The sequence below is a fragment of the Tachyglossus aculeatus genome, chromosome 1, assembly GCF_015852505.1.
Source record: "Tachyglossus aculeatus isolate mTacAcu1 chromosome 1, mTacAcu1.pri, whole genome shotgun sequence".
In the NCBI taxonomy this organism is placed as follows: domain Eukaryota; kingdom Metazoa; phylum Chordata; class Mammalia; order Monotremata; family Tachyglossidae; genus Tachyglossus; species Tachyglossus aculeatus.
This window is the reverse complement of record NC_052066.1, coordinates 96,939,702-96,965,836: the sequence shown is the minus strand read 5'-3', so window position 1 is coordinate 96,965,836 and position 26,135 is coordinate 96,939,702. Positions and strand designations below refer to the sequence as shown.

At 43.7% G+C, this 26,135-nt stretch overlaps 1 protein-coding gene across 1 annotated transcript in view; it reads left to right on the top strand.

The window, feature by feature from the left end:
- ATR (ATR serine/threonine kinase) overlaps nucleotides 1-26,135 on the top strand; it is a 135,703-nt gene that overhangs the window by 42,880 nt on the left and 66,688 nt on the right. The window contains exons 14-25 of the mRNA XM_038746446.1: nucleotides 1,939-2,109; nucleotides 3,582-3,776; nucleotides 5,411-5,596; nucleotides 7,027-7,119; nucleotides 14,808-14,938; nucleotides 15,109-15,252; nucleotides 16,235-16,328; nucleotides 19,060-19,185; nucleotides 20,100-20,306; nucleotides 21,381-21,494; nucleotides 24,083-24,198; nucleotides 25,900-26,020. Of these exons, the coding sequence (XP_038602374.1) occupies nucleotides 1,939-2,109; nucleotides 3,582-3,776; nucleotides 5,411-5,596; nucleotides 7,027-7,119; nucleotides 14,808-14,938; nucleotides 15,109-15,252; nucleotides 16,235-16,328; nucleotides 19,060-19,185; nucleotides 20,100-20,306; nucleotides 21,381-21,494; nucleotides 24,083-24,198; nucleotides 25,900-26,020 (1,698 nt within the window). The remainder of the gene's footprint in view (nucleotides 1-1,938; nucleotides 2,110-3,581; nucleotides 3,777-5,410; nucleotides 5,597-7,026; nucleotides 7,120-14,807; nucleotides 14,939-15,108; nucleotides 15,253-16,234; nucleotides 16,329-19,059; nucleotides 19,186-20,099; nucleotides 20,307-21,380; nucleotides 21,495-24,082; nucleotides 24,199-25,899; nucleotides 26,021-26,135) is intronic.

The following is a 26,135-nucleotide window of genomic DNA, read 5'->3' as shown; positions in this document are numbered from 1 at the left end:
ACCCTGGGATTGCTTTTGTATTCGTTTTAAAACGGAGTTTATGTTGAGGTTGCAGGGATAGATTTTTGCCATTTTGATGTGGCAGAACTTTTAACAACCAGTCAAATCAGTCCCGCTTGGAAGAGAGCCAAGCTAGCTCTCTTCCTCCCTTCAAAGCCCTACTGAGAGCTCACCTCCTCCAAGAGGCCTTCCCAGACTGAGCCCCCTTTTTCCTCTCCCCCTCCCCACCCCCCCCACCCTACCTCCTTCCCCTCCCCACAGCACCTGTATATATGTTTGTACAGATTCATTACTCTATTTTACTTATACATATTTACTATTCTATTTTCTTAATGATGTGCATCTAGCTATATTTCTATTTATTCTGATGACTTGACACCTGTCCACATGTTTGTTTTGTTGTCTGTCTGAGGAAGGAGGGGGCTCAGTCTGGGAAGGCCTCCTATGTACATAAGTGCATATGGATATGTACATAAGTGCTGTGGCTCAGCCAGTATCGCTGCACTGAGGCCTGTGGCTTTTTAGGGAACCCATTCTTGCTAATTGGGAGCCCCATTAAAAACCTACCAATGTCAGATCTTGCATGCAGGGCCTGAGACCGTAGGGCAGCACTACGGTGAAGTCAAACCCCTCTGGGCTTGAGCCAAGTCTGGATGATCTGCCTGGCCTCCTGTTAGACGCTCCACTCTGAGTGGAAAGTCAGGCAGTCAATCAGTCATATTTATTTAGCACTTACCATGTGCGTAGCACTGTAGTAAGCCATTGGGAGAATACAATATAGTGATATGAAAGACACAACCCTGCCCACAGCGAGCTTACAGTCTAGAGGGGGAGGCAGACATTAATATAAATAAATAAAATGACATGTGCACAAGGAGATGGAAGAGGGGGATGAGTAAAGGGAGCAAGTCAGGGTGACGCAAAAGGGAGTGGAAGAAAAGGAAAAGAGGGCTCAGTCCCTTCATTAAGACTTTGAAATGGAGGGAGAGTAATTGTCTGCAGGATGTGAAGAGGGAGGACGGCCCAGGTAGGGGCAGGACATGGTTAGGAGGTCGGTGGCGAGATAGGCGACGAGACGGAGGTACAGTGAGAAGGTTAGCGTTAGTAGTACAGCGGTGACTTGGGTGTCCCTCCGATGTTGCCAGCATCACTTTGTGGGGCACCTGTCCTGAATTCTGTCCCCACCCGGGCCAGTCGCCCGCGTGCACCGCTGCTTCTGGAAATGAGTCCAAGCCCACTTCTGGTCGTTCCCAAGCCTCAGGGCCATGGCCTGGAGTTGAGCTCTAACTAGGAATGATACCGATTTTCTTTAGCCAGATAGTTCATCAGTCCCTTGAACAAGCCAGTGAAAATAGTGCTGAGGCAAATGGGTTGTTGCACGCATCAGTAGCCTTTTCCTCTTCCTCCAACGAAGGGGTAGAGGTTGCGGCACAACTTGGAACCTTTTGCTGGGGTCATTGAAGTAACTTAAAGGGGAGAAGAAAAGTAAAAGTAGGGCTGTAGAGCAATAGAAGATACTTTTGTTGTTTGAGTGGGAAAAAAATCTGCTTTTTGCTGTGGTGTTAATGAAAATAATGCTTTACCTTTTTATTTATTTTGAAGTCCAAATGCATCTCCAGACATTTAACCTTCTTACCTTCAGTGGATTTTCTGTTTTCTTTTTCATGGTTTGTAAGTGCTTACTACGTGCCAGGCACTGTACTAAGCGCTGGGGAGATACAAACTAATCAGGTTGGACACTGTCCATAACCCCCATGGGACTCACAGTCTTAATCCTCATTTTACAGATGAGGAAACTGAGGTGAGGTGAAGTGACTTGCCCAAGGTCCCTCTGAGTCCCAGGCCTGTGCTGTATCCACTAGGCAGTACTGCTTCTCTCAAGTGGCCTAAACTTTCTTTCGCATAAAAGCAACTGACCGGTGGTTGATTGTGCTCTAGTTTTTGGTGGAAGCCCTCCACTCCGGAAGGATGACCTCCCGTCCCGACACCCCAGACCAGAATGGTGAGGAGCGGAAACAAGATGCTGCTCAACGGAGGGAGATGGCCCTCGACACCTTGTCCGAAATCGCCAATGTTTTTGATTTCCCTGATCTTAATCGTTTCCTAACTGTAAGTCCCAATCAAGTTGACTTTTGTTCATTCATTGTCCTATTTATTGAGCACTTACTGTGTGCACAGCATTCTATTAAGTGCTTGGGAGAGTACAATAGAACAATAAGCCAACAAAATCCCTGTTTGCAATGAAGTTACGGTCTAGAGGGGGAGACAGACATTAATATAAATAAATTACAGGTACGTACATGAACTCTCCATCTCTGGACAGTAGTACTGTGTTTCTGAATGACATAGATGTATTAAGTGACTCTTAATCTAGTGCTCGGCCCCCTTTTAGGTGCTCGACTCTTATAGTTCTCAGCCAATGGCATCCCATGCCCGCGCCCTCCAAATCCACCCACACCCAGCCTTGGCATCACTTTAACATAACCGGACTCTGCGTAGCAACAAACTGACCCAAGAATTACGTCCAGCTCAATTATCTTGTATCCACCCTGAAAAGTAAGGAGGGATTCTGGGTGGCACCTGTGGCGAGTCTATACCACAAACTAGATGAGCCCCCGCCCCCCACTCCCGACTTGGTCTAAGAGCAGTGGGCCATTAGGCTCTCAGCTTTCCAGTCTCCATGCTTCTCATCATGTTTTGTTTTGCCTGATCCCCATTTGTTTGGGACTTAAGTAACCCCTCACGCGACAGGTGATTTCATCTCGTCTAGTAGATCCTAATTTGCACATGTCCTGGTAACTAGACTTTGTGTGGAGATGTGAAAGAAACTACTATTTTCTATCTAGGGACCCTGAATTCATGTTGGATTAGGCTAATTCGAGAGATCCGTTTTTCAGCATATTTTTGTTTCACTCACCCTAGTTTGATGAGGCTATGATGATAACACCCTGGGCCAGGTAGTGGAATAGATAGGAGATCAGGCACAGGCCCTGTCCCACATGGGGCTCACAGTCTGAGACGAGAGGAGGGATCTTAACCCTATTTTGCAACTCAGGATACTGAAGCCCAGAGTTACTTTAAGGGACTTACTTTAGGTAAGTGACAGACCCGAGATCAGAACCTGGGCGAGTCCAGGGCTCATTCCACCAGGCCAAGCTGCCTCCATTTCTTCCAAAGAACCAAAAATACTTTCTGTTTGTCCTCTAAAACTGTTAAGTGGGAAATCTGTGAGAGAGAATCTGTCTCAAATAAATTGGCTACAGTATTCCAGATTAAATTGGGATTCCCCCCATTTTGAAAGAGAAATTTTGCTGTTCTAGATGGTTGCAGGGAGAATGCCTTCTTATTCTTTTGCTGCATGTTAAATATATCACGTGAAAGAAACGTGTCCATATGCATAATGAAAGGCCCGGGAAAATCTTTTGAGGTAAACCTAGAGGCAAGTTTTGCATTGGGGGATACAGTTGCGGTAAAAAAAAAGAAAGATAAGCAAAAAACCTCCTCAGGTAATGTGATAGCCGGACATTGAATTTCTTGGGTAAATGGCGTGGTAATAACTGGACCATTTCTTCATTTTACAGAGGACCCTACAGGTACTGCTACCTGATCTTGCTGCCAAAGCCAGTCCCACAGCCTCTGCCCTCATTCGGACAATAGCCAAGCAGCTAAACATAAACCGAAGAGAGATCCTGATCAACAACTTCAAATACATCTTTTCTCACTTAGTATGTTCCTGTTCCAAGGATGAACTGGAATGTGCACTTCACTTCCTCAAGGTAACCCTGCTGCTTTCCAAGTACTGCACACTACAATTAGTTGAGAAGTGGCTTTGGGGTGAGCTACATCTCGATGGGTTCTGAAAGAGTCTTAATATGAAGGCCAAATCCACTCAAAGCCCTAATATTAATAATAATAATGGCATTTATTAAGTGCTTACTATGTGCAAAGCACTGTTCTAAGCACTGGGGAGGTTACAAGGTGATCAGGTTGTCCCTCATGGGGCTTACAGTCTTAATCTCCATTTTACAAATGAGGTAACTGAGGCCCAGAGAAGTTAAGTGACTTGCCCAAAGTCACACAGCTGACAAGTGGCAGAGCCGGGATTTGAACCCATGACCTCTGACTCCAAAACCCGTGCTCTTTCCACTGAGCCACACTGCTTCTCTTTGCGCTATTGTCTATGAAACGTTGATCTAGAACCATTTGGCTCATCGTAATTTATTGCTTCCAGGCCCTTGACCGCAGTGAAGTGCAGAGCCCATCCTCAGGGGGTTCAGGCTACCTGCCGATTTAATTTAGAGCGGTTGTTGAGACTGCAGTTGACGAGGTTCGTCTACCTCTTTTCAGAGAGGGACTATCTTTCCAGGGCAGTTTATGCTGAGTTTTTCCGAATTCAAGTTCTAAGAACTTGCTCTTTCGCTGGAGAATTTTGTTGATGGGTCCTTTCTGGTGTCATGTTGGTATCAGTGTGTGACTGGACAGAAGACTTTGGTTAGGCAGTAATTTGCAGTTGGCCTGTTTGCTTGTCTTTCACTGTTGGTTTTGACTGATGGCCTGTTGATAGTAAATATTGGGCAATTTTTTTTTTTAAAAAAGGTGTCTGTTCAGTGCATTCTGTGTTCCAGGCACTGTACTAAGCAAAGGGGTAGATACAAGCTAATCAGTTGGCATACAGTTCTTGGCCCATGTGGAGCTCACAGCCTTAATCCCCATTTTACAGATGAGAAAATTGAAGCACAGAGTTGTGACTTGCTCAAGGTCACACAGCAAACAAGTGGCAGAGCCATGATTAGAACCCGGGTCTCTTACTCCTAAGCCCGTGCTCTTTCCGCTAGGCCAAGCTGCATTCCTCAGAGTAGAGCCAGTTGTTTTCTGGGTGAACGAATAGATATCTGCTGCACATCTCTAGACTGTAAGTTCATTATGGGCAGGGAATGTGTCTGCTAAATTCCTTGTACTGTGCTCTCCCAAGTGCTTAGAACAGTGCTTTGCTTATAGTAAGCGCTCAGTAAATACCATTGATTGATTGATGGATGGAATTTGAGTGTCCTCATGGCTGGAAATACAAAGATGCCGCCCCACTTTCCTGTCTTCCTGTTGTTTTAATTCAGTAGACATGACACAGTAAGCGCTCAATAAATACAATTGAATGAATGAATGACTGAAGTACAATCTAGCTTCCAGCTGCTTCCCTGGTGAAGGGTAGGGAGATAAAAATGCCAGAGGCAGGTCTCAGAAACCTCTTAACTACTTCTAAAATCTCCCAGTCCTTTTCGTTGGACATCTGGAGCGGGATAGGATGCCGATTTAATGGGCTTCTAAAAGTTGTTATCACCGTCCGAGAGTGAACAGCAGTAGGAAACAGTGAAAATGTAAATGTTCCTTGTTTTGGTTTTTTTTTGGTGCTTAGAATGAAACAGAGATAGAATTGGGAAGCTTGCTGAGGTTGGACTTCCAGGGATTGCATAACGAATTGCTGCTCCGCATTGGAGATCACTATCAACAGGTGTTCAACGGGCTGTCGATTCTCGCCTCCTTTGCTTCCAGCGATGACCCATATCAGGGCCCAAAGGACATCACATCACCTGAACTGATGGTAAGAAAGCTGTGTGTGTCTTGAGTGGCTGTCTTCCCTCTTTTAAAATTCAATCTTCTATCGGTTGCCGCCGGAACCTCTGGAAGAAGGAATCGGTTAGTTCAGCGCTCAGCGTTGGGTTTCCGTTTGGTTGGATCATGGGGTCACCTTCAGGTAATCGAAGGCCCCAGAACGGAAGCTCGACGTCGTGGTGACGTGTGAGATTGTTTTAAAAAACACCAAGGCCAAAGGCAGATAGAAGGTTTTCTCTTCCTCCTTAATTTGTTTAGCAATCTGAACATACGAAGAGGCAACCGTAACACTACACTGCCTCAACTGCATTTGTTTCCTGCAGATTTAGAATCCTCTTGGAGCTTAGACTGGAACCATGGTCTTTAACCTGTCTTCTGGCCTGAATGGCCTTTTGTTAATAAAATGTGTTAGGAGGGGGCAGGGGGTAGGGTGAGCCCTCTACCTTGTTTATTCTATTGCATTTTTCTTTCTCTAAAACACATACTCTTTAACGATCTCATTTTACTCTACCAAACATCCCTGTGAGTTAGGGAGAATAAGGTATCATTATATTCATTTTACACGTGAGGAAACTGAGACCCAGCAAGGTTGAATGACTTGCCCAGGGTCGCAGAGCGAGACGTGGAACCCAAGTCTCCAGACCGTGTGCTTTTTGCCTCCCTTACTGACTCTTCGTTTACAGCTGAAATAAGCATTATACAGTTTACTTATCCCCTCTCAGGGTCGCACCTGGAAAGTTTCCAGTACTCTACCAGTCTCTGCTACGGGAGGGAGAGTCAAACAGGGGCATATCCATTCCATTCCTAGATGTGTCCTTGGTGTCACTATGGGTCGGAAACGACTCAACGGCATAAGACAAGACAAGTTTACTTAGTCTTACAGTTCTTGTCCAGTTATCTAATTTCGTTCAGAATAATCTTAAATCACTTGTGATTATTTTTCACCAATAGTTCATTCAGTCGTATTTACTGAGCGCTTACTGTGTACAGAGTACTAAGCGGTTGGGAAACTACGATATGCCACAGTAAACAGTGACATTCCCTGCCCACAGTGAGGTTACAGTCTAGAGGCGGGGAGACAGACATCATTCATTCATTTTGTTCACTTGTATATATTGAGCACTTTGTGCAGAGCACTGTACTAAGCACTTGGGAAGTACAAATCGGCAACATATAGAGATGGTCCCTACCCAATAGCGGGCTCACAGTCTGGAACGGGGAGACAGACAACAAAACAAAATATCAGTACAGGTAGTGGTGGTGTGATATGCTTTGATCAGAAGCTTTTCAAACCATAATCTACAAATTTTGCATTCCGGTCTATGTCATTTACTAGGCAAAAAATAAACTTTCAAGTTGATGTTTGAATTATTATTGATATATGCGCTTAATCTAATAAATGCTTTACTTTCATTTTAGGCTGATTACCTGCAACCCAAATTGTTGGGCATTTTGGCCTTTTTTAACATGCAGTTAATGAGCTCCAGCGTTAGCATTGAAGATAAGAAAATGGTAGGTATTGGTTATTTAATACCGTAATTGTGGTATTTGTTAAGCGCTTACTATGTGCCAGGCTCTTCTGAGCTCTGGGTTGGATACAAGATAATCGAGTTGGACGTAGTCCGTGTCCCACACTGGGCTCCCTGTGCCTCATCTGTAAAATGGGGATTACAACTGTGAGCCCAATTTGGGATATAGATTGTGTCCAGCCTGATTACCTAGTACGTACCCAAGCACTTAATATAATGCCTGGCACATAAAAAAAGAGAAAACCTGGTCTGAGAGGCGTGTACCAGACTGATGAGCCTGTTGAGGCTTGCACATCTCCCGGGGACAGATGGGGAAGCGAGGGAATGTTTAAACTGCAGAAGTGCACTCACTTCTCCAGGGTGGCCCCTTCATGTCTTTAAGTCAACCAAGAATACGCTGAAAAATCCCCCAAAACCACTGTACCAGGGGATTGCTCACTGCATCTGCGGCTGGCTCCAAGCCAGGCCAGATCTGGCTTGTAGGTTGGACTAAATACATTGGAGGTCGATTATGGCTTCTGTGCTATCTTCTGTCTATTCCCTCCTCCAAGAACCTCTTCGAGCACGTATCTTGGTTATTTTTCCCCCCAAAGCAAGATGAGTTCATTTTTGATTGAACAAATTGTCTGAAAAGCGTGGCAAACTCTGAGCCATAACAGTTGGATTGCTCTGCATAGCCTAGTGGATAGAGCACGGGCCGGGAAATCGTAAAGTCCTGGGTTCTAGTACCGGCTGTTTGGCCTTGGGCAAGTTGCTTCGCTTCTGTGCCTCAGTTACCTCGTCTGTAAAATGGGGGTTAAGACTGTGAGCCCCTTGTGGGACAAGGATTTGGTGTAACCTTGTATCTACCCCAGTGCTTAGTGCAGTGCCTGGCACATAGTAAGCTCTTCACAGACAAATATGATTAGAAAGCCCGGGAGACCCAGGTGTAGACCCAGTGAAACAGACTTGGGAGCCTACTCCCTTAAGCTCTTTGCCTCATTTGGTTCTGCACCAACTGAACACTAGTGATATGATAGCCTCACAGGAGAAAGCACAGACGTCTCACCAGACTAAACTGTTCGTAGTTTTGTCTTCGAGTATCTAGATTCACATCTTGTAGGCTGCCCTTGGGATCTCTTCTCTAAAATAAGAGCATTACAATCTAGGTCAAAGCATTTCCAACTAAAAATCTCTCCAGAAGGCAATATAATAGTCGTCAGGTTGGTCTAGAGATCATTTTACTGATCATCTGCTCCCTGATAATAATCAAGTGGTTCAGTGTCTTTGAAGCTCAAAAATGCCAAAAACAAATGTTTTTTCAGGGCAGTTAACTTTATGTCAAATATGAGAAGCAGCAGGGCGTAGTGGATGTAGCCTGGGAGTCATGAGACCATGAGTTCTAATTCCCACTCCTCCACCTGTTTTGTGACCTTGGGCAAATCACTTCACTTCTCTGGACCTCGCTTACCTCATCTATGAAATGGGGATTGAGACTGTAAGCCCCACATGGGACAGGGACCGTGTCCAATCGTATTTGCTTGTGTCCACCCCAGCGCTTAATACAATGCCTGGTATGTAGCACTTTGTAAATGCCATAATTATTAAATAATATTATTAGTGATAACCTTAATAAGAACAGTGTGCTCAGCAGTGTTAAGTATGTGGCTGGGGAAGTGGCCTTGCATATAAGCCGGTGTGAGTCGAGGTAGCAAGAAGTTGGCCTTAGGGATAACAATAATAATAATAATGGCATTTATTAAGCACTTACTATGTGCAAAGCACTGCTCTAAGCGCTGGGGAAGTTACAAGGTGATCAGGTTGTCCCACAGGGGGCTCACAGTCTTAGTCCCCATTTTACAGATGAGGTAACTGAGGCACAGAGAAGTTAGATGACTTGCCCAGAGTCACACAGCTGACAAGTGGCGGAGCCGGGATTTGAACCCATGACCTCTGCCTCCAAAGTCCATGCTCTTTCCACTGAGCCACACTGCCTCTCTAAAAGACTTCTCTAAAAATAGTTACAGAAAGGAATTGCAGAGCTGTAATGGTAGTCCTAAACCCTATTTTTGCGCTTTCTCTCTCAGTGCTGGTCTCTAATTATGCCCTGTCATTCTTATGTACCCTTTGGATGCGTTAGTAATGTTGTGGATATGGTTATTAACAGTATTAACAGTTCCACAGTAATGGGGAGGAATTACATGTCCAGGACAGTTTGGGGCAAAGGTGTTAAGTTAAAATTTGTTTGCGTTTCCTATAGCTTTGCCCCTTGCAATCCCCCAGAGCAAAAGAAGCCCTTCAGAATAGGGGAGAGTTGAGTTCAGTATTGTTGGAAAAAGTGAAAAGTAAGAAAGAAAAGTAAATGTTTGGGTTTCCAGTAGCTTTGCCCCTTTCAATCCCCCGGAACCAAAGAAACTCTTCAGAATAGGGGAGAATCGAGTTCAGTATTGTTGGAAAAAGTGAAAAGTAAGAAAAAAAAGTAACTGTTAGTAGCCCACATTGGGACCGGCAAGGAGAATCCTATTATTCTTAAGTTGCTATTGCCTACTATTTTGACTCATCGGCAAAATGAGTATTCATCAGATTTCCTAACAATCCACCAAGAGCATTTTTTGAGCACCTACTTTTGACAGACCACTGGTAGGTACTTGGGAGAGTGCAAAATAATTGGAAGGCACAAGCCCTGTCCTGAAGGAGCTTCCAGTTGTATCTGAAAGAGGAGCAGTGCGTCCTAGTGGAAAGAGCACGGACCTGGAAATCAGAGGACCTGGGTTCTAATTCCGGCTCTGCCAATTACCTGACCTTGGACAAATTGCTTAACTTCTCTGTGCCTCAGTTGCCTTATCTGTAAAATGGGGATTCAGTACCTGTTCTCTCTCCTACCCAGATTGTGGGCCCCTTGTGGGACAGGGGCCCTGTCTATCCTGATTATCTTGTAGCTTTCCCAGAATTTAGAGTAGTGCTAGATACATAGGCAGCACTCAACGAAATACCACAATTATCATTAACTAAAGTGGTGGGAGTACCCCACAAGGATGTAGGGCAGATTAATCGTATCATTTTAAACAAAAAAGGTGTCATTTAGGTTGTAAATTCCAGAGTTTGAATTTCCTGTTGTTGAATGATGCCAGCACGACAGAATTTCATGGTGGTTCTTGAGGCAGATGTTTGCTTTTTTTATGGTGTTTGTTAAGCACTGGGGTAGGTACAAGCTAATCGGGTTGGACACAGTCCATGTCCCACTTGGGACTCAGTCTTAATCCCCATTTTACAGATGAGGTAACTGAGGCCCATAGAAGTGAAGTGACCTGCCCAAGGTCACACAGCAGGTATGTGGCGGAGCCGGGATTAAAACCCAGGTCCTCTGACTCCCAAGCCATGCTCTTGCCATTAGGCCACACTGCTTCTCTATGTTCCGCTATATCGCTCACCCCAGAATATAGGGTGGCATTGAATTTCGCAGTTTCAGTTTCCCTTTGTGCTGGCAGCCACCCCTATTTACAGATGACTGTGCCTCTTTTGCAGCCATCGCTCAAGGGTATAATAGAAACTGAAGCTTTTGTTTCAGTGCATGCTCTCCTTAGCTCAGTAACCTTAAAGAACTGAGGAAAACACAGTGGTATATAATTACCAGATCCAAAAAAACATGGGCATGACCCAAGCCTCGGTATAGATACCATCTGGGAAATCAGAGCTCCAGACTCCCTTTGTTTTATCTCTATGGCAACTCTCTTCCAAACTGAATAGGGGGGCAAGTAGCCTGAATAGAAACCATCCAGGGAAATGGAATGCAGTTTCTTCCCTCTCTCTCCATTTCCCTTGCCCTCACTGCTCATTTAGGAGGAAATTTCAATGTTTTGTTTTTTTCCCTGCTTTGGGCATGCAGAAAGCCTATCCCAAAAGTCTCAAGACAAAGTCTTAATCTTAGTCTTGTATCTGCCACAGCACTTAGTACAGTGCCTGGCATATAGTGAGTGCTTAAATACCATTATCATTATAAAGTCTGCCTGGCAGAGGGTGGGACGAAATAATCACTGTACAGCATTGCAGGATGAATTTGAGAATTCAGTGAAAATCTGTTATAAAAAAACTCATGAGACTTGTCTAAGCGAGACACTGCTACTTTGCAAATATTAGTGGGCCTACTCTTAACCTTTCCTTAATGTTGCCCTGAGATTCTTGCTTAAAAAGTATTTACTAAATATCAATCACCAATATTTTTTGAGTGTTTACTATGTGCGGAGTACCGTACGAAGCGCTAGGGAAAGTACAAATCAATAGAGTTGGTAGATGCGATCCCTGCCCAAAAGGAGCTTACAGTTCACATGAGGAGACTGAAATGAAAATTGATGACAGACAGGCAAATAGAAGACTATAAGGATATGTACATAAATGCGGTGGGACTGGGATGGGTATCAAAATGCTTAAGGGGTACACAGCCAAGTGCAATAGTCGACACAGAGGGGAGGATGTGTAGGGGAAATGAGAGTTTAATCAGGGAAGGCCAATTTTAGGAGATGTGATGTTAGGAGGGTTTTTGAAGGTGGGGAGAGTGATGGTCTGCAGGTTATGAATGAGGAGGGAATTAATAATAATGATGATGTGTTTGTTAAGCGCTTACTATGTGCCGAGCACTGTTCTAAGATGCAAGATAATCAGGTTGGCCCACATGGGACTCAGTCTTAATCGTCATTTTACAGATGAGGTAACTGAGGCACAGAGAAGTGAAGTGACTTGCCCAAAGTCATACAGTTGATAAGTGGCGGAGCCGGGATTAGAGCCCATGACCTCCCAAGCCCGTGGTCTTTCCACTAAGCCACTCCATGAGAGAGGATGTGGACAAGGGGACAGTGGTGGGAGAGAAGAGATCGAGGTTCAGAGAGTAGATTGGTAGTAGAAGAGCAGAGTATGTGGATTGGGTTGTAGTAGGAGATAAGTGAGATAACGTGGGAGGGGGAGAGCTGATTGAGTGTCTTAAAGCCAAAGGTAAAGAGTTTCTGTTTGCAGAGGTGGGTGGGGAATCATTGGAGGTTTTTGAGGAGTGGGGAAGATACAAACTGGATGGTTTTTTAGAGAAATGATCTGGGCAGCAGAGTGAAGTATGGATGGGAAAGGGAGAGACAGGATGCAAGGAGGTCATTGAGGAGGCTGATGCAGTAGTCAGGGCGGGAACTAAGAGTTTGGATTAAACCAGAAATATTAAATATTTCTAATATATTAAAGAGTTTGGATGGAGTAGAAAGGCCAGAGTTTAGCGATGCTGTGAAGGTAGAACCGACAGGATTAAGTGGCAGATTGAATGGGGAAGGAGCGTGGCATTGTGGATAGAGAGCATGGGCCTGGAAGTGAGAAGGTCGTGTGTTCTAATCCTGGCTCTGCCACTTGTTTGCTGTGTGACCTTGGGCAAGTCACTTCATTTCTCAGTGCCTCAGTTGCCTCATCTGTAAAATGGGGATTGAGACTGTTAGCCCAACCTGGGACAGGGACTGTGTCCAACCTGATTTGCTTGTGTCCACCTCAGCACTCAGCACAGTTCCTGGCACATAGTAAGCACTTAACAAATATCACAGTTATTAGTAGTAATAGTATTATGTATTGGTGGAATGAGAGATGAGTCAAGGATAGTGGCATGGTTACAGACTTGTGAGACAGGAGGATGGTGATACTGACTGTCTATGGTGAGAGGATCGTCATGGGGAGGACAGGACTTGGGTGGGAAGATAAGGAGTTCTATTTTGGCCATGTTAAATTCGAGGTGTCAGTGGGACATCTGTGTAGAGATGTCCTGAAGGCAGGAGGAAATGCGAGACTGCAGAGAAGGAGAGAGATCAGAGCTGGAGATGGAGATTTGGGAATCATCTGCATAGAAATAGTAGTTGAAGCCATGGGAGCAAATGAGTTCTCCAAGGGATTGGGTGTAGATGGAGAATTGAAGGGGAGCAAAACTGAGCCTTGAGGCACTCCTATAGTTAGGGGGTGGGAGGCAGAGGAGGAGCCAGAAGAAGAAAGTTAGAAGGAGCAGTCAGAGAGACAGGAGGAGAACCAGGAGAGGATGGTGTCAGTGAAGCCAAGGGCTAGATAATTTATATGAGGAAAAGGGGATGAGTCAACAGTGTCAAAGGCAGCAGAAAGAAATATTATTTAAAATTCTGCTTGCATAGTGAAATATATTCAAGGATTGCTCAAAGAATAATAATAATAATAATAATGATGGCATTTATTAAGCACTTACTATATGCAAAGCACTGTTCTAAGCGCTGGGGAATTTAAAAGGTGATCAGGTTGTCCCACGTGGGGCTCACAGTCTTAATCCCCATTTTACAGAGGAGGTAACTGAGGCCCAGAGAAATGAAGTGACTTGCCCAAAGTCACACAACTGACCAGTGGCGGAGCCGGGATTTGAACTGATGACCTCTCACTTCAAAGCCCGGGCTCTTTCCTCTGAGCCACGCTGCTTCTCTACTTCCCAAGTGCTTAGTACAGTGCTCTGCACACAGTAAGCGCTTGATAAATACGACGGAATGAATGAACGAATGAATGAAGCACTGTTCTAAGTGCTGGGGGGTTACAAGGTGATCAGGTTGCCCCCCGCAGGGCTCACAGTCTTCATCCCCGTTTTACAGAGGAGGTAACTGAGGCCCAGAGAAGTGAAGTGACTTTCCCAAAGTCACACAGCTGACAAGTGCGTCCACCAAGTACCCACGTCAGAGCAGTAGGGCCTGCTTTCTGGGGCCCCCTGAAGTGCCCAGAGATGGCTTTGCAGGCCAGCCACTCACTGAAAGAAGGGAAGTAGAGGAGAGGTGGGAAAGAAATGAATTAATTGTAGAAACACCACGTGGCGTGGTGGATAGAGCATGACCCTGGGAATCAGAAGGTCATGGGTTCTAATCCCTCTCCACCACGTGTCTGATGTGTGATCTTGGACAAGTCACTTCACTGTGCCTCCTTACCTCACCTGTAAAATGGGGATTGAGAATGTGAGCCTCATGTGAGGCAGGGACTGTGTCCAACCCAATTTGCATGCATCTACCCCAGTGCTTAGTACAGTGCTTGGTACAGAGTAAGCACTTAATAGTAATAATAATAATAGTATTTGTTAAGCGCTTACTCTGTGCCAAGCACTGTTCTAAGCACTGGGGTAGATACAAGGTAATCAGGTTGGCCCACGTGGGCCTCACAGTCTTAATCCCCATTTTACAGATGAGGTAACTGAGGTACAGAGAAGTTAAGTGACTTGCCCAAAGTCATACTGTTGATAGGTGGTGGAGTTGGGATTAGAACCCGTGACCTCTGACTCCCAAACCTGGGCTCTTTCCACTAAGCCACGCTGCTTCTCTAACCAATACCACAATTATTATTATCATCTGTGTTCATTCAGCCAGGCAGAGCACTGTACTAACTACTTGGGAGAGTGTGGTAGAGTTGTAGACACGGTCCCTGCCCTCAGGGAATGTGCAGTCCTCCTGGAAGACACAAACATTTTAATTTACAGATATCAGGAAAAAGAAAAATATATCTGCATGAGTAGGTGCTTAATGAATAGGGTACGTAAGATTTGTCCAGAAGAAAGAATCCCAGCCCAAGTTTCTTGACCCCAGAAGCATATTGCTTTTAATGGCTTGGAGCAGAGTCGCGATCACCATTACGATCAGCATTGTGCAGAGTTTGTAACAGAGTGTACACTTCCCTTAGGCTTTGAACAGTCTGATGTCTTTGATGAAGCTGATGGGACCCAAGCATATAAGTTCTGTGAGAGTGAAGATGATGACCACACTGAGGACGGGGCTTCGCTACAAAGATGACTTTCCAGATTTATGTTGCAGGTGAACGATAGCGTAAAGTGTCCGGTTTCAGCAATTGCTTTTCACGTCCCAGCTGCACCGATACGGGCTTTCATACCTTTGAGGCTGTATTAAGCGTTTACACTCTAGAAAGTTTAGCTCTTCCAAAAGAAAAACACACCTAACTTGTGAACTGTTTCCCTTTCATACAGAGCTTGGGATTGTTTCGTTCGAAGTCTGGACCAATCTTACCTCGGCTCCCTCCTAAGTCATGTAATAGTAGCTTTGTTACCTCTCATGAACATCCAGCCTAAAGAAACCGCCGCTGTATTTCACTTCCTCATCATTGATAACAGGTACTTTTGTGGAAAAGTCATCTTTTAGACTGTGAGCCCACTGTTGGGTAGGGACTGTCTCTATATGTTGCCAACTTGTACTTCCCAAGCGCTTAGTACAGTGCTCTGCACACAGTAAGCGCTCAATAAATACGATTGATGATGATGATGATTCTAGTGGGATTAATGGTAGAGGTAGTTACGTTTCTTTTGCTTCAGTTGTGGAATCAGTGTTAATCATGTGACACCACGTGAAAATCCTCATAGTGTCTAAACTGATTATCTTGTATTTAGCACAATGCTTGGCACATAGTAAGTGTGCAGAGAGGCCTAGTGGATAGAGAATGGGCCTGTGAGTCAGAAGGACATGGATTCTAATCCTGGCTTTGTCATGTGTCTGCGATGTGACCTGGGGCAATTTGCTTCTCTTTGCCTCAGTTACCTCATCTGTAAAATGGGTATTAAGACTATGAGCCGTATGTGGGACAGGAACTGTGTCCAACCCAGTTATCTTGTATCCCGCTGTTGGGTAGGGACCATCTCTATATGTTGCCGACTTGTACTTCCCAAGCGCTTAGTACAGTGCTCTGCACACAGTAAGCGCTCAATAAATACAATTGAATGAATCTACCCCAGCGTTTAGTACGGTGCCTGGCACATAGTAAGCCTTAACAAATACCACAGTTATTATTATTTTCATTATTATATGTCATAAATAAATAATAGCTAGCAGAGATGTATTTCTAGAGATGGAGAACTCCAAAATCATAAATTAATTTACAATGAAACGGGTATCATAAATAGTAGCTAGCAGAGATGTATTTCTAGAGATGGAGAACTCCAAAATCGTAAATTAATTTACAATGAAATGGTTATCAACTGTGAATTTTAATGATCTAGTGGATTTTAGTGCAATATTTTTAAATCACTGGTTTTTTTTTCTAGTATTTTTTTTTCCAGTCAAAGTGTTTTTAAGTACTCTACTTTTTTCCATCATATTTAGGGATGCAGTACAGGACTTCCTTCACGAAATATATTTTCTACCGGACCATCCAGAAGTGAAAGCGATAAAAGCAGTCCTTCAGGAATATAGAAAGGTATTTTGTGTTTTATTAAAAGTATCAGAAGAGGGGAAAAGTTCAAGCCTCTGTTTATCTTCTATTTTAGATGCTCAGTCCTTCGGTTGGAAAGTAAACATATAAATTGTTTCATTAAGGACATAGTGATTTTTTTCAGTAACCTCAATAATGTTGTGGAAGCGTTGAGAATACACATCTGTTCCTTTAGTCCAAATTTGGGGTGCAAATGTCTGGATTGTAGGGAATAGGGAGAGTAATAAAGATAAGGGTATCTGGAGCATAGTTCTCATAGGAATGGGGATAATCAATCAGTGGTAGCTTTTGAGCGCTTACTGGGTGCAAAGCACTGTATTAAGTGCTGGGAGAGTACAGGGTAACAGAGTTGGTAGCCACGTTTTCTGTCTCCAATGAGCTTACAGTCTAGAGGGGTAGAGATAAGGAATGCAGCTGCCTCACCAGAACTATATTCGTGATTGAGGTCCTTTGATTTCACATGCGACCCTGACCACTGTGCTCAATCGTCAAAACTGGGCAATCCTCCCCCCTCATCTGCTGTCTCTGAACCCCGAGTTCAGAAACCGGGATTCTCCTCCGCCTGAGAGAAGTGATTCTACGCTTCAGGGGGGATCTGGGAATTTTCCATTAGGATATTTAGGGCTGCAGCAGCCTCCTCAGAAGTCATCATGCTGGGAAAGCTGTAAGGCAGAGGGGTGTCTCCAGGTGGGAGCTACTTACTGACCTATCTACAGATTCCATTTGTATTATCTAGTGCCAGGCAAATACACTGAAGCAAAGCAACCCAAAAACCCCATTGTCTACACTCCAGATCCAAAATTACCCGCCTTTTCTGAGCAGGATAATCAATCAATCGTATTTATTGAGCACTTACTGTGTGCAGAGCACTGTACTAAGCGCTTGGGAAGTACAAGTTGGCAACATAATATGACAGTAGGGGAACTTGCAGTAGTTACAGATAAGGTTAAGAAGCAGCATGGCCTAGTCAGTCAATCAATGATAAGGTTAGTTGGGAGGTTTCAAGAACCTGCAGGGGATGGGAAGGAAGAGGTCACAGCAGAGAATAATAATTATTATTATAAATAATAAATAATATTTAATAATATTTAATAATATTATTAATTTAATAATTATTTTATAATTAAATAATTTATTAAATAATAATAAATAATCCCCTTTTAGACTGTGAGCCCACTGTTGGGTAGGGACTGTCTCTATGTGATGCCAATTTGTACTTCCCAAGCGCTTAGTACAGTGCTCTGCACATAGTAAGCGCTCAATAAATACGATTGATTGATTGATTGATTGATTAATAATTCTGGTGTTTGTTCACCACTTACTATGTGCGAGTCACTGTACTAAGCGCTGGGTCGATACGAGCAAGTCGGGTTGGACACAGTCCTTGTCCTATAAGGGGCTCATGGTTTCCATCTGCATTTTACAGATGAGGTTAACTGAGGCCCAGAGAAGTGAAGTGACTTGCCCATGGTCACACAGCAGATAAGTGGCAGAGCCGGGATTAGAACCCATGACCTTCTGATTCCCAGGCCCATGCTCGATTCACTCTGCCGTGCTGCTTCTAGAGAAGAGAGGTGCTTCTTGTTTCCAGAAGTAGAGAATTGCCCAGAGGGAGCAGGGATACTCATTGGAAAGCCAAGTGCTCCTTCTTAATTGACTCTTCCATGAAGAAGTGTATATGGCTGTATATCATAGCCTGATTGAGATTAGGGAGTGAGGAATCTCTAACCTTCCCGGAGCCCAGAGATGGTTCATACAACTACAGATTATGATAGTAGGGGAACTTGCATTAGTTACAGATAAGGTTAAGAAGCAGCATGGCCTAGTCAGTCAATCAATGAATCAATGTTTTTTATTGAGCGCTTACTGCATGTAGAGCATAGTACTAAGCGCTTGGGAGAGCGCCAATATGTTGCCAAATTGTACTTCCCAAGCGCTTAGTACAGTGCTCTGCACATAGTAAGCACTCAATAAATACGATTGATTGATTGATTGAGAGTACAGTGCAACAGAGTTGGTAGACATGTTCCCTGCCCACAGTGAGCTTACACTCTAGAAGGGGAGACAGACACTAATATAAATAATTCATAACATGATTTATACATATGTACCTAAGTGCTGTGGGGCTGAGGGTTAGGATGAGTGGAAAGAGAATGGATTCTAACCCCAGCTTTGCCATTTGTCCACTGTGTGACCTTGGCCAAGTCACTTCTCTGGGCCTCAGTCTCCTTATCTGTTAAATGGGGATTAAATACCTGTTCTCCTTCCTCTGTAGACTGTGAGCCCCTTGTGGCACAAGGATTATGTCCAACTCTATTATTTTGTGTTTAGCACAATCTTTGACACATAGGCGCTTAAGAAATACCACTTTTAAAATATCACTGTTATTATTATTGTACAATTTAAAGAGTGAGGAATTGCCCGCTAACTTCCAAGGGGCCTTCAGCTCATAGGTCATTGTAAGAGTGCTGGATTTCACCTGGCAGGTGGCACCAAAGAAGAATAAATACTGAGAAAGTGCCAGAAACTTTCCATTTGAGAATAGGGCTTTGAAGTTATTGTAGAGTCTCCCAAGCGCTTAGTACAATGCTCTGCACACAGTAAGCACTCCTGGGTTGATTTGGTGTAGCATTTTAGTAGAACCAAAGATAAGACCTCTGAAAATAGACCTTGAGGTGGTTTCTTAACAACCCCAATCTATCTTTTGGATGACTAGGAGACGTCCAAAAGCACCGACCTACAGAGGGCTCTTGAGCTGTCTATGAGAGCGGTTCAGCATGAGAATGTAGATGTCAGAATCCATGCTCTTACCAGTTTGAAGGAAACCTTATATAAAAACCAGGTAAGTGTAATGCTTTTCTTTATGAATATTTGAAAGAATGATTAAAAATAAGAGAAGGTTGTAATTCATTACCACTTAAAAAGTTAGATTTCCAAAAAGAGGGTTCTCTCGCGCTAGATGACTGCCTTTTGACCCAAGGCAGAAGTGTGAGAGAGTTTACCGCTTTGAATTTTTTCCCCCAGTTTATCGTTCCTGTGTTCTATAATCAAGCCAAATTAGCTGGAGTTGACTGCTCCTTTCTTTAGTGACATCTGCTAAATACTAAGGGTCTTGGAGAATTTTTAAAGCCTATACTGCAAGATGAACACGTTTGTCAGCTTATCACACTTCATCTGGATGTAGTTAGGGGCATTCAAATGACAGTTTGCATGGGAAGCTGCCTTGCGTATATGCTTGATGGCTTCCCTTCTAAATTTATTAAGGAGTACTTACACTGGAAAGGAGAGCCTAAAGATTCAGGACTTGTGGGCTGGATCCAGTTCAGATGGGGCTTTAACAGAGAGATATCTGAAGTTTGCTACATCACATTAAAGTACCTCTAAGTGATTGAACCATTTCTTCTGGAACACACAATTCTCCTGTATCACAAGCACTGTGTTGCATTGCCTCTTGTTAAGGAAGAGTCACACCCTAATGCTCACAGTCTCTGAGGCTGCACAAAATATGCATAAGCTGTATCCAAGTGGACTTGCATTGTTCAACAAACATCTCCTTAACAAACGTTCTAGCTGTGGCAGTGTTCTGTTATAACAACAGTGAATCTATGGATACCTGATGCTATTTTAGTAATATGTATTGCCCTTAGATGATTCTGCTGCAAGAGATTATATTGATTTATAAAACTTGTTCTGTTTGTATAATGTCTTGATCTTTGATTTTTTTTATCTGTGGATGTTTCCTTTTGGCTTTCTTAGGAAAAATTGATAAAGTATGCAACGGACAGTGAGACGGTGGAACCAGTGATCTCCCAGTTGGTGACTGTGCTTTTGAAAGGTTGCCAAGATGCAAACTCCCAAGCTCGGTTACTTTGTGGGGAATGTTTAGGGGAACTTGGAGCGATTGATCCAGGTAGGCTAGATTTCTCAACGAGTGAAGCCCAAGGAAAAGATTTTACATTTGTGGTAAGTAGCACCAGTTGGGAGTGTTCTAAATTTTCCTATAGCCTGGTTAGAGCCCTGGCACTTACCCCGAGATGTCTACTAAGCCCCTGCTGTAAGAACTGCCCAAGATAGTGTCTGTTGATGCGTTGGTTGCTTCCTGTGCTTTTGTTAAGCGCTTACTATGTGCCAAGCACTGTTCTAAGCACTGGGGTAGATCCAGGGTAATCAGGTTGTCCCATGTGGGGCTCAAAGTCTCAGTCCCCATTTTACAGATGAGGGAACTGAGGCCCAGAGAAGTTCAGTGACTTGCCCAAGGCCACACGGCCGACAATTTGTACTTCCCAAGCGCTTAGTACAGTGCTCTGCACACAGTAAGCGCTCAATAAATACGATTGATGATGATGATGAAGTGGTGGAGTCAGGATTAAAACCCGCAACCTCTGACTCCCAAGCTTGGGCTCTTTCCACTAAGCCACAGTGCTTCTCCAATGATGATGCCTTATCACCCTCACTAGTTAGGGAAGCAGTGTGGCCTAGCGGGTAGAGCATGGGCCTGGGAATCAGAAGGACCTGAGTTCTAATCCTGACTCGACCACTTGTCTGCTGTGTGACCTTGGGCAAGTCACTTAACTTCTCTGTAAAGTCTCAGCCTCATCTGTAAGACGGCGATTAAGACTGAGCCCCATGTGGGACAACCTGATTGCCTTGTATCCCCCCAGCTCTTAGAACAGTGCCTGGCACATAGTAAACGCTTAACAAACACCATCGTTATTATTATTGAGTGCTTACTGTTTGCAGAGCACTGTACTAAACTCTTGGGAAAGTACCATATGAGAGAGTTGATAGTCACAAACCCTGTCCACAAGGAGCCCCCAGTCTATAGAGGGATTATAGTCTACAGAGTCTGCAAAGTGGTCCCTGCTCACAGCCGGTTAGAAAGCCCCAGACTTTTAAACACCAGAATCTAGTGAGCTGATTCTTCCCAACTCCTCAAGACCATTTATGTTCTTACAAATGAATGTGAATTTGAAACGAAACCCCACAAGCGAGGAGGTCAGTCTTCAAGAACTGGTTGTTTTTGTTTTCATTACTTAGACTGGAGTGGAAGATCCCAATTTTGCATATGGGTTGTTGATGGAGTTAGCAAGAGCATTCCTTGCCAATGCGGATAATGTCCGAGCTCAAGATTCAGCTGCATATGCCATTCAGGTAAAAGGGTGCTTTTATTCAGTTTTCAAAAATTGCCAGGTTTGTGCTGAAAGCCCTCGGAGAAGATGCACTTGGTTCTTTCCAAAACTGGCTCTTGAGGAAGGACAGGATTTCAGAATTTCTCTCAGTTTACTGTTTCAGTCTGTTTCTTTACTAAACCATCTTCTAAATCCCACTGACTAAATGTATTTAATAAATGGAAGCTAAATTGAAAAATCACTAAAAGAACTTCTCAAATTTTGTGATTCAGAGACTTGGTGTGGTTTCGCCAGATTAAAAATATATGGTACTTTGTTTTGTGAAAATTTTAATAAAGGCAAAGGGAAAAATATCTTTTTATAAAGCAAAAAAGAGCTTCCCTTTCCCCATATCCTCACCATCATAGTCACCATGTGACTATTACTAAACTGAAGACATGTGTCATGCCTAGGTTAATCTCAAAATCTAGTCTCTTCTAGCTAGAGACCTGTAACCAAAGGAAAGACTTAAAGCATCCAGAAAAGCATGGTGAAGGAGAAGGGACCTGCAGGAAAGATAAAACATTTGTCTCAGATCAGGACCAAGGCCTGAGGTGAGCCAGTGGAGTTTTAAAAGGTGGAGGGGAAAGCTTCAGTATTGACTAGAGCACATTGGCTAATCAGTTGTTCTCTTGGCACCACGAACTGAAAAAGGTAAGAGACACACCCTACTAGAATCTTTTTCCTACTAATCCTGGATACTCTCCTCTTCTTACATCTCTTTCCAGAGTTTACAGTGCCAGGTCAAAAGGGTATAGAGGAATGGGTTCTAGTTCACTCATTCATTCATTCAATGGTATTTGTTGAGCGCTTACTGTGTGCAGAGTACTGTACTAAGCGCTTGGGAGAGTACAGTACAACAGTAAACAGACACATTCCCTGTCCACTATGAGCTTACAGTGTAGAGGGGAAGAGACAGACATCAGTTCAACTAAAAAAATTACAGATATAATAATGATGACATTCATTAAGCACTTACTGAATTAAGAACAGTGGGGAGGCTGGGGAGGTTACAAGGTTATCAGGTTGTCCCACAGGGGGCTCACAGTCTTAACCCCCATTTTACAGATGAGGTAACTGAGGCACAGAGAAGTGAAGTGACTTGCCCTAAGTCACACAGCTAACAGTTGGCGGAGCCGGGATTTGAACCCATGACCTCCGACTCCTAAGCCCGTGCTCTTTCCACTGAGCCACGCTTCTTCACTCGATACGTACATAAGTGCTGTGGGGACGGGGGGAAGAGCAAAGGGAGCAAGTCTGGGCGACACAGAAGGGAGCGGGAGATGAGGAAGTGGAGCGCTTAGTCTGGGAAGGCTTCTTCGGGGAGGTGTGCCTTCAATAAGGCTTTGAAGGTGGGGAGAGTAATTGCCGGATTTGAGGAGGGAGGGCGTTTCAGGATATAGGCAGGTTGTGGGCTAGGGGTTGGCAGCGAGATGGAGGCACAGTGAGAAGGTTAGTACTAGAGGAGTGAAGTGTAGTAGTTGTAGAAGGAGAGAAGCGAGGTGGAGGCAGTGTGGTTGAGTGCTTTAAAGCCAATGGTGAGGAGTTTTTGTTTGCTGTGGAGGTGGGTGGGCAACCACTGGAGTTTTTTGAGGAGTGGTGTGACATGTCCTGAACATTTTTTAGATAAATGATCCGGGCATCAGAGTGAAGTATGGACTGGAATGGGGAAAGACAGGAGGCTGGGAGGTCAGCAAGAAGGCTGATGCAGTAATCCAAGCAGGATAGGATGAAGGACTGTGTTAACGTGGTAGCAGTTTGGATGGAGAGGGAACGGTGGATTTTAGCTACGTTGTGAAGGGGGGACCTATAGGATTTAGTGATGGATTGAATATGTGAGTTGAATGACAGAGAGGAGCCAAGGTGTATGGGCTTGTGAGACGGGAAGGATAGTGGTGCCGTCTACAGTGATGGGAAAGTCGGGGGAGAACAGGGTTTGGGAGGGAAGATAAGGAATTCTATTTTGGACATGTTAAGAAGAGATGTCTTGAAGGCAGGAGGAAATGCAAGACTGGAGAGAGGGAGAGGGGGGCAGTTGACCCATTACGTAGCAGTTCGTATGTGGAAGTTTGGAGAAAAAGATTTTGGTGCCAAAAGACTACAGATTGGTCTCAAGTGAAGAAGCCAATAGACTTAAGCCAATTAGGCAACAACTTTGCAGAATGGTCAGCAACCTGGGTAGGGTATCTTATAACAAAGGTAAAGGTAAATACTTTTCTCCATTCAAGAAGTAGATAACTGGTGGGGTAGTCATTTTATCCTGGAAAAACAGCTGTTTATTTTGAAAGTGTTCTCAGGATTTCAGCTAAGTCTTTTTTGGAAAAAAGAAAATGACCTGACAGTTGCTTTTGGTTACCAGAACCACCACTTCGTGCGTGTTCCATAGTTTTATTTTAATTGTGGATTTCTTGGCTATCATAGGTGTTTTGAATATGTAGTGATAGTTGTCATCTGCTCTGAAAATCGCAGGATTCTGCTCGTCCTATCAAATAATAGCGACTTCAGGCTTTTCCTTGTGAAATGAAGACAGTGGCCTTAAAAGACTGGTGATCATTTTCTTTCTATACACAGGAGTTACTTTCCATTTATGAATGTGGAGAGATGAAGACTGATAGCTCAGGCCACAGACTCTGGAGGAGATTCCCTGAGCATGTTTGGGAAATATTGGAGCCACATTTAAATACAAGGTAGAGCCATGGGTGTTTTGTGTATTATAGAATCTATTATAGATAAAAACATTTTTAAAGGATTGTCTTTTATCACATATGTCTATTATTTCCTTTTCCACAATAATTATACTGTATTATTATTTTCACTGTATTTCTTAAGCGCTTATTATTATAGACTGTAAGCTCGTTGTCTACTGCACTCTCCCATGTGGTCAGTACAGTGCTCTGCACACAGTAAGCATTCAGTAAATACCATTTACTGATTGATTATTATGGTGTTAAGCACCTACTACATGACAAACAGTACTCAAAGCATTGGGGAGATACAGTGCTGAGAAGCAACCTGCCTTAGTGCAGGCGTGGGAGTCAGAAGGACTTGGATTCTAATCCCAGCTCCACCACATATCTGTTGTGTGACCTTGGGTAAGTCACTTAGCTTCTGTGTGCCTCAGTTACCTCATCTGTAAAGTGGGGGTTCATAGTGGGAGCACTATGTGGGACAGGGACTGTGTCCAAGCTGATTATCTTGCATCTACCCCAGTATTTAGATTCATTCATTAATTCATTCATAATAATAATAATAATAATAATAATAATAATAATGATGGCATTTGTTACGCGCTTACTATGTGCAGAGCACTGTTCTAAGCGCTGGGGGGGGGTTACAAGGTGATCAAGTTGTCCCACGCGGGGCTCACAGTCTTAATCCCCATTTTCCAGATGAGGTAACTGAGGCTCAGGGAAGTTAAGTGACTTGCCCAAGGTCACACAGCAGACATGTGGCGGAGCCGGAATTTGAACCCGTGACCTCTGACTCCAAAGCCCGGGCTCTTCCCACTGAGCCATGCTGCTTCCTTAGATTGTATTTATTGAGCGCTTACTGTGTGCAGAGCACTGTACTAAGCGCTAGGTCAGTACAAGTTGGCAACATATAGAGACAGTCCCTACCCAACAGCGGGCTCACAGTCTAGAAGGGAGAGACAGACAACAAAACAAAACGTATTAACAAAATAAAATAAATAGAATAAATATGTACAAATAAAATAAATAAATAGAGTAATAAATACGTACAAACATATATACATATATGCAGGTGCTGTGGGGTGGGAAAGGAGGTAAGGCGGGGAGATGGGGAGGGGGAGAGGAAGGAGGGGGATTTAGATCAGTTCTTCACACATAGTAATGTGCTTAACAAATGAAAAGCGAAGTGACGCGGCTAGAATTAGAACCCAGGCCCTCCGACTCCCAGATCTATGCTCTTTCCACTAAACTATGCCGCTGAATTCTGTAACTTTTAAAATGTCAAAGAATTCAGTGAATCTTTTAGGGACAAACCATTCTTTTATTCATAAAACATTACTACTGTTAGCAGTTCTTCAATTTTGTGTTTTGAGACTTTGCGATGATGCAGTCACTTCTTGGACTTTGGATGTCCAGTTTTTAACGATAATACTTTTGAGCTCATGGCAGTTTATAAGCAATGGTAGTCAGTCAGCCGATCGTATTTATTGAGCGCTTACCATGAGCTGGGAGTCAGCGGGCATTGGGTTGCAAAAAATTGGTTTTCTTTTTCTAGATGAATTGGGGGAAAAAAATCCAAAAGAAAAATTTTTCTGATAGAGCCCTGACAAACTGACGGGCAGTCTCTATGCTGTTGATTTTTAGTGGTAGTTGTTGAAATTGGTGGCAGTATTTCATGGTTTGATTTTGAAATCGTAGGTATAAGAGCTCTCAGAAGACTACAGATTGGTCTCAAGTGAAGAAGCCTATATACTTAAGCAAATTAGGCAACAACTTTGCAGAATGGTCAGCAACCTGGGCGGGGTATCTTATAACAAAGGTAAATGAAAGCAGCCATATTATACTATACAGCTGAAGAAAATCTCAGGTGAAACCGGAATGTCGTAATCTGAGCTCGGTTTTTGTGTTCTCTTTGTCATCACTGAAGCAATGAG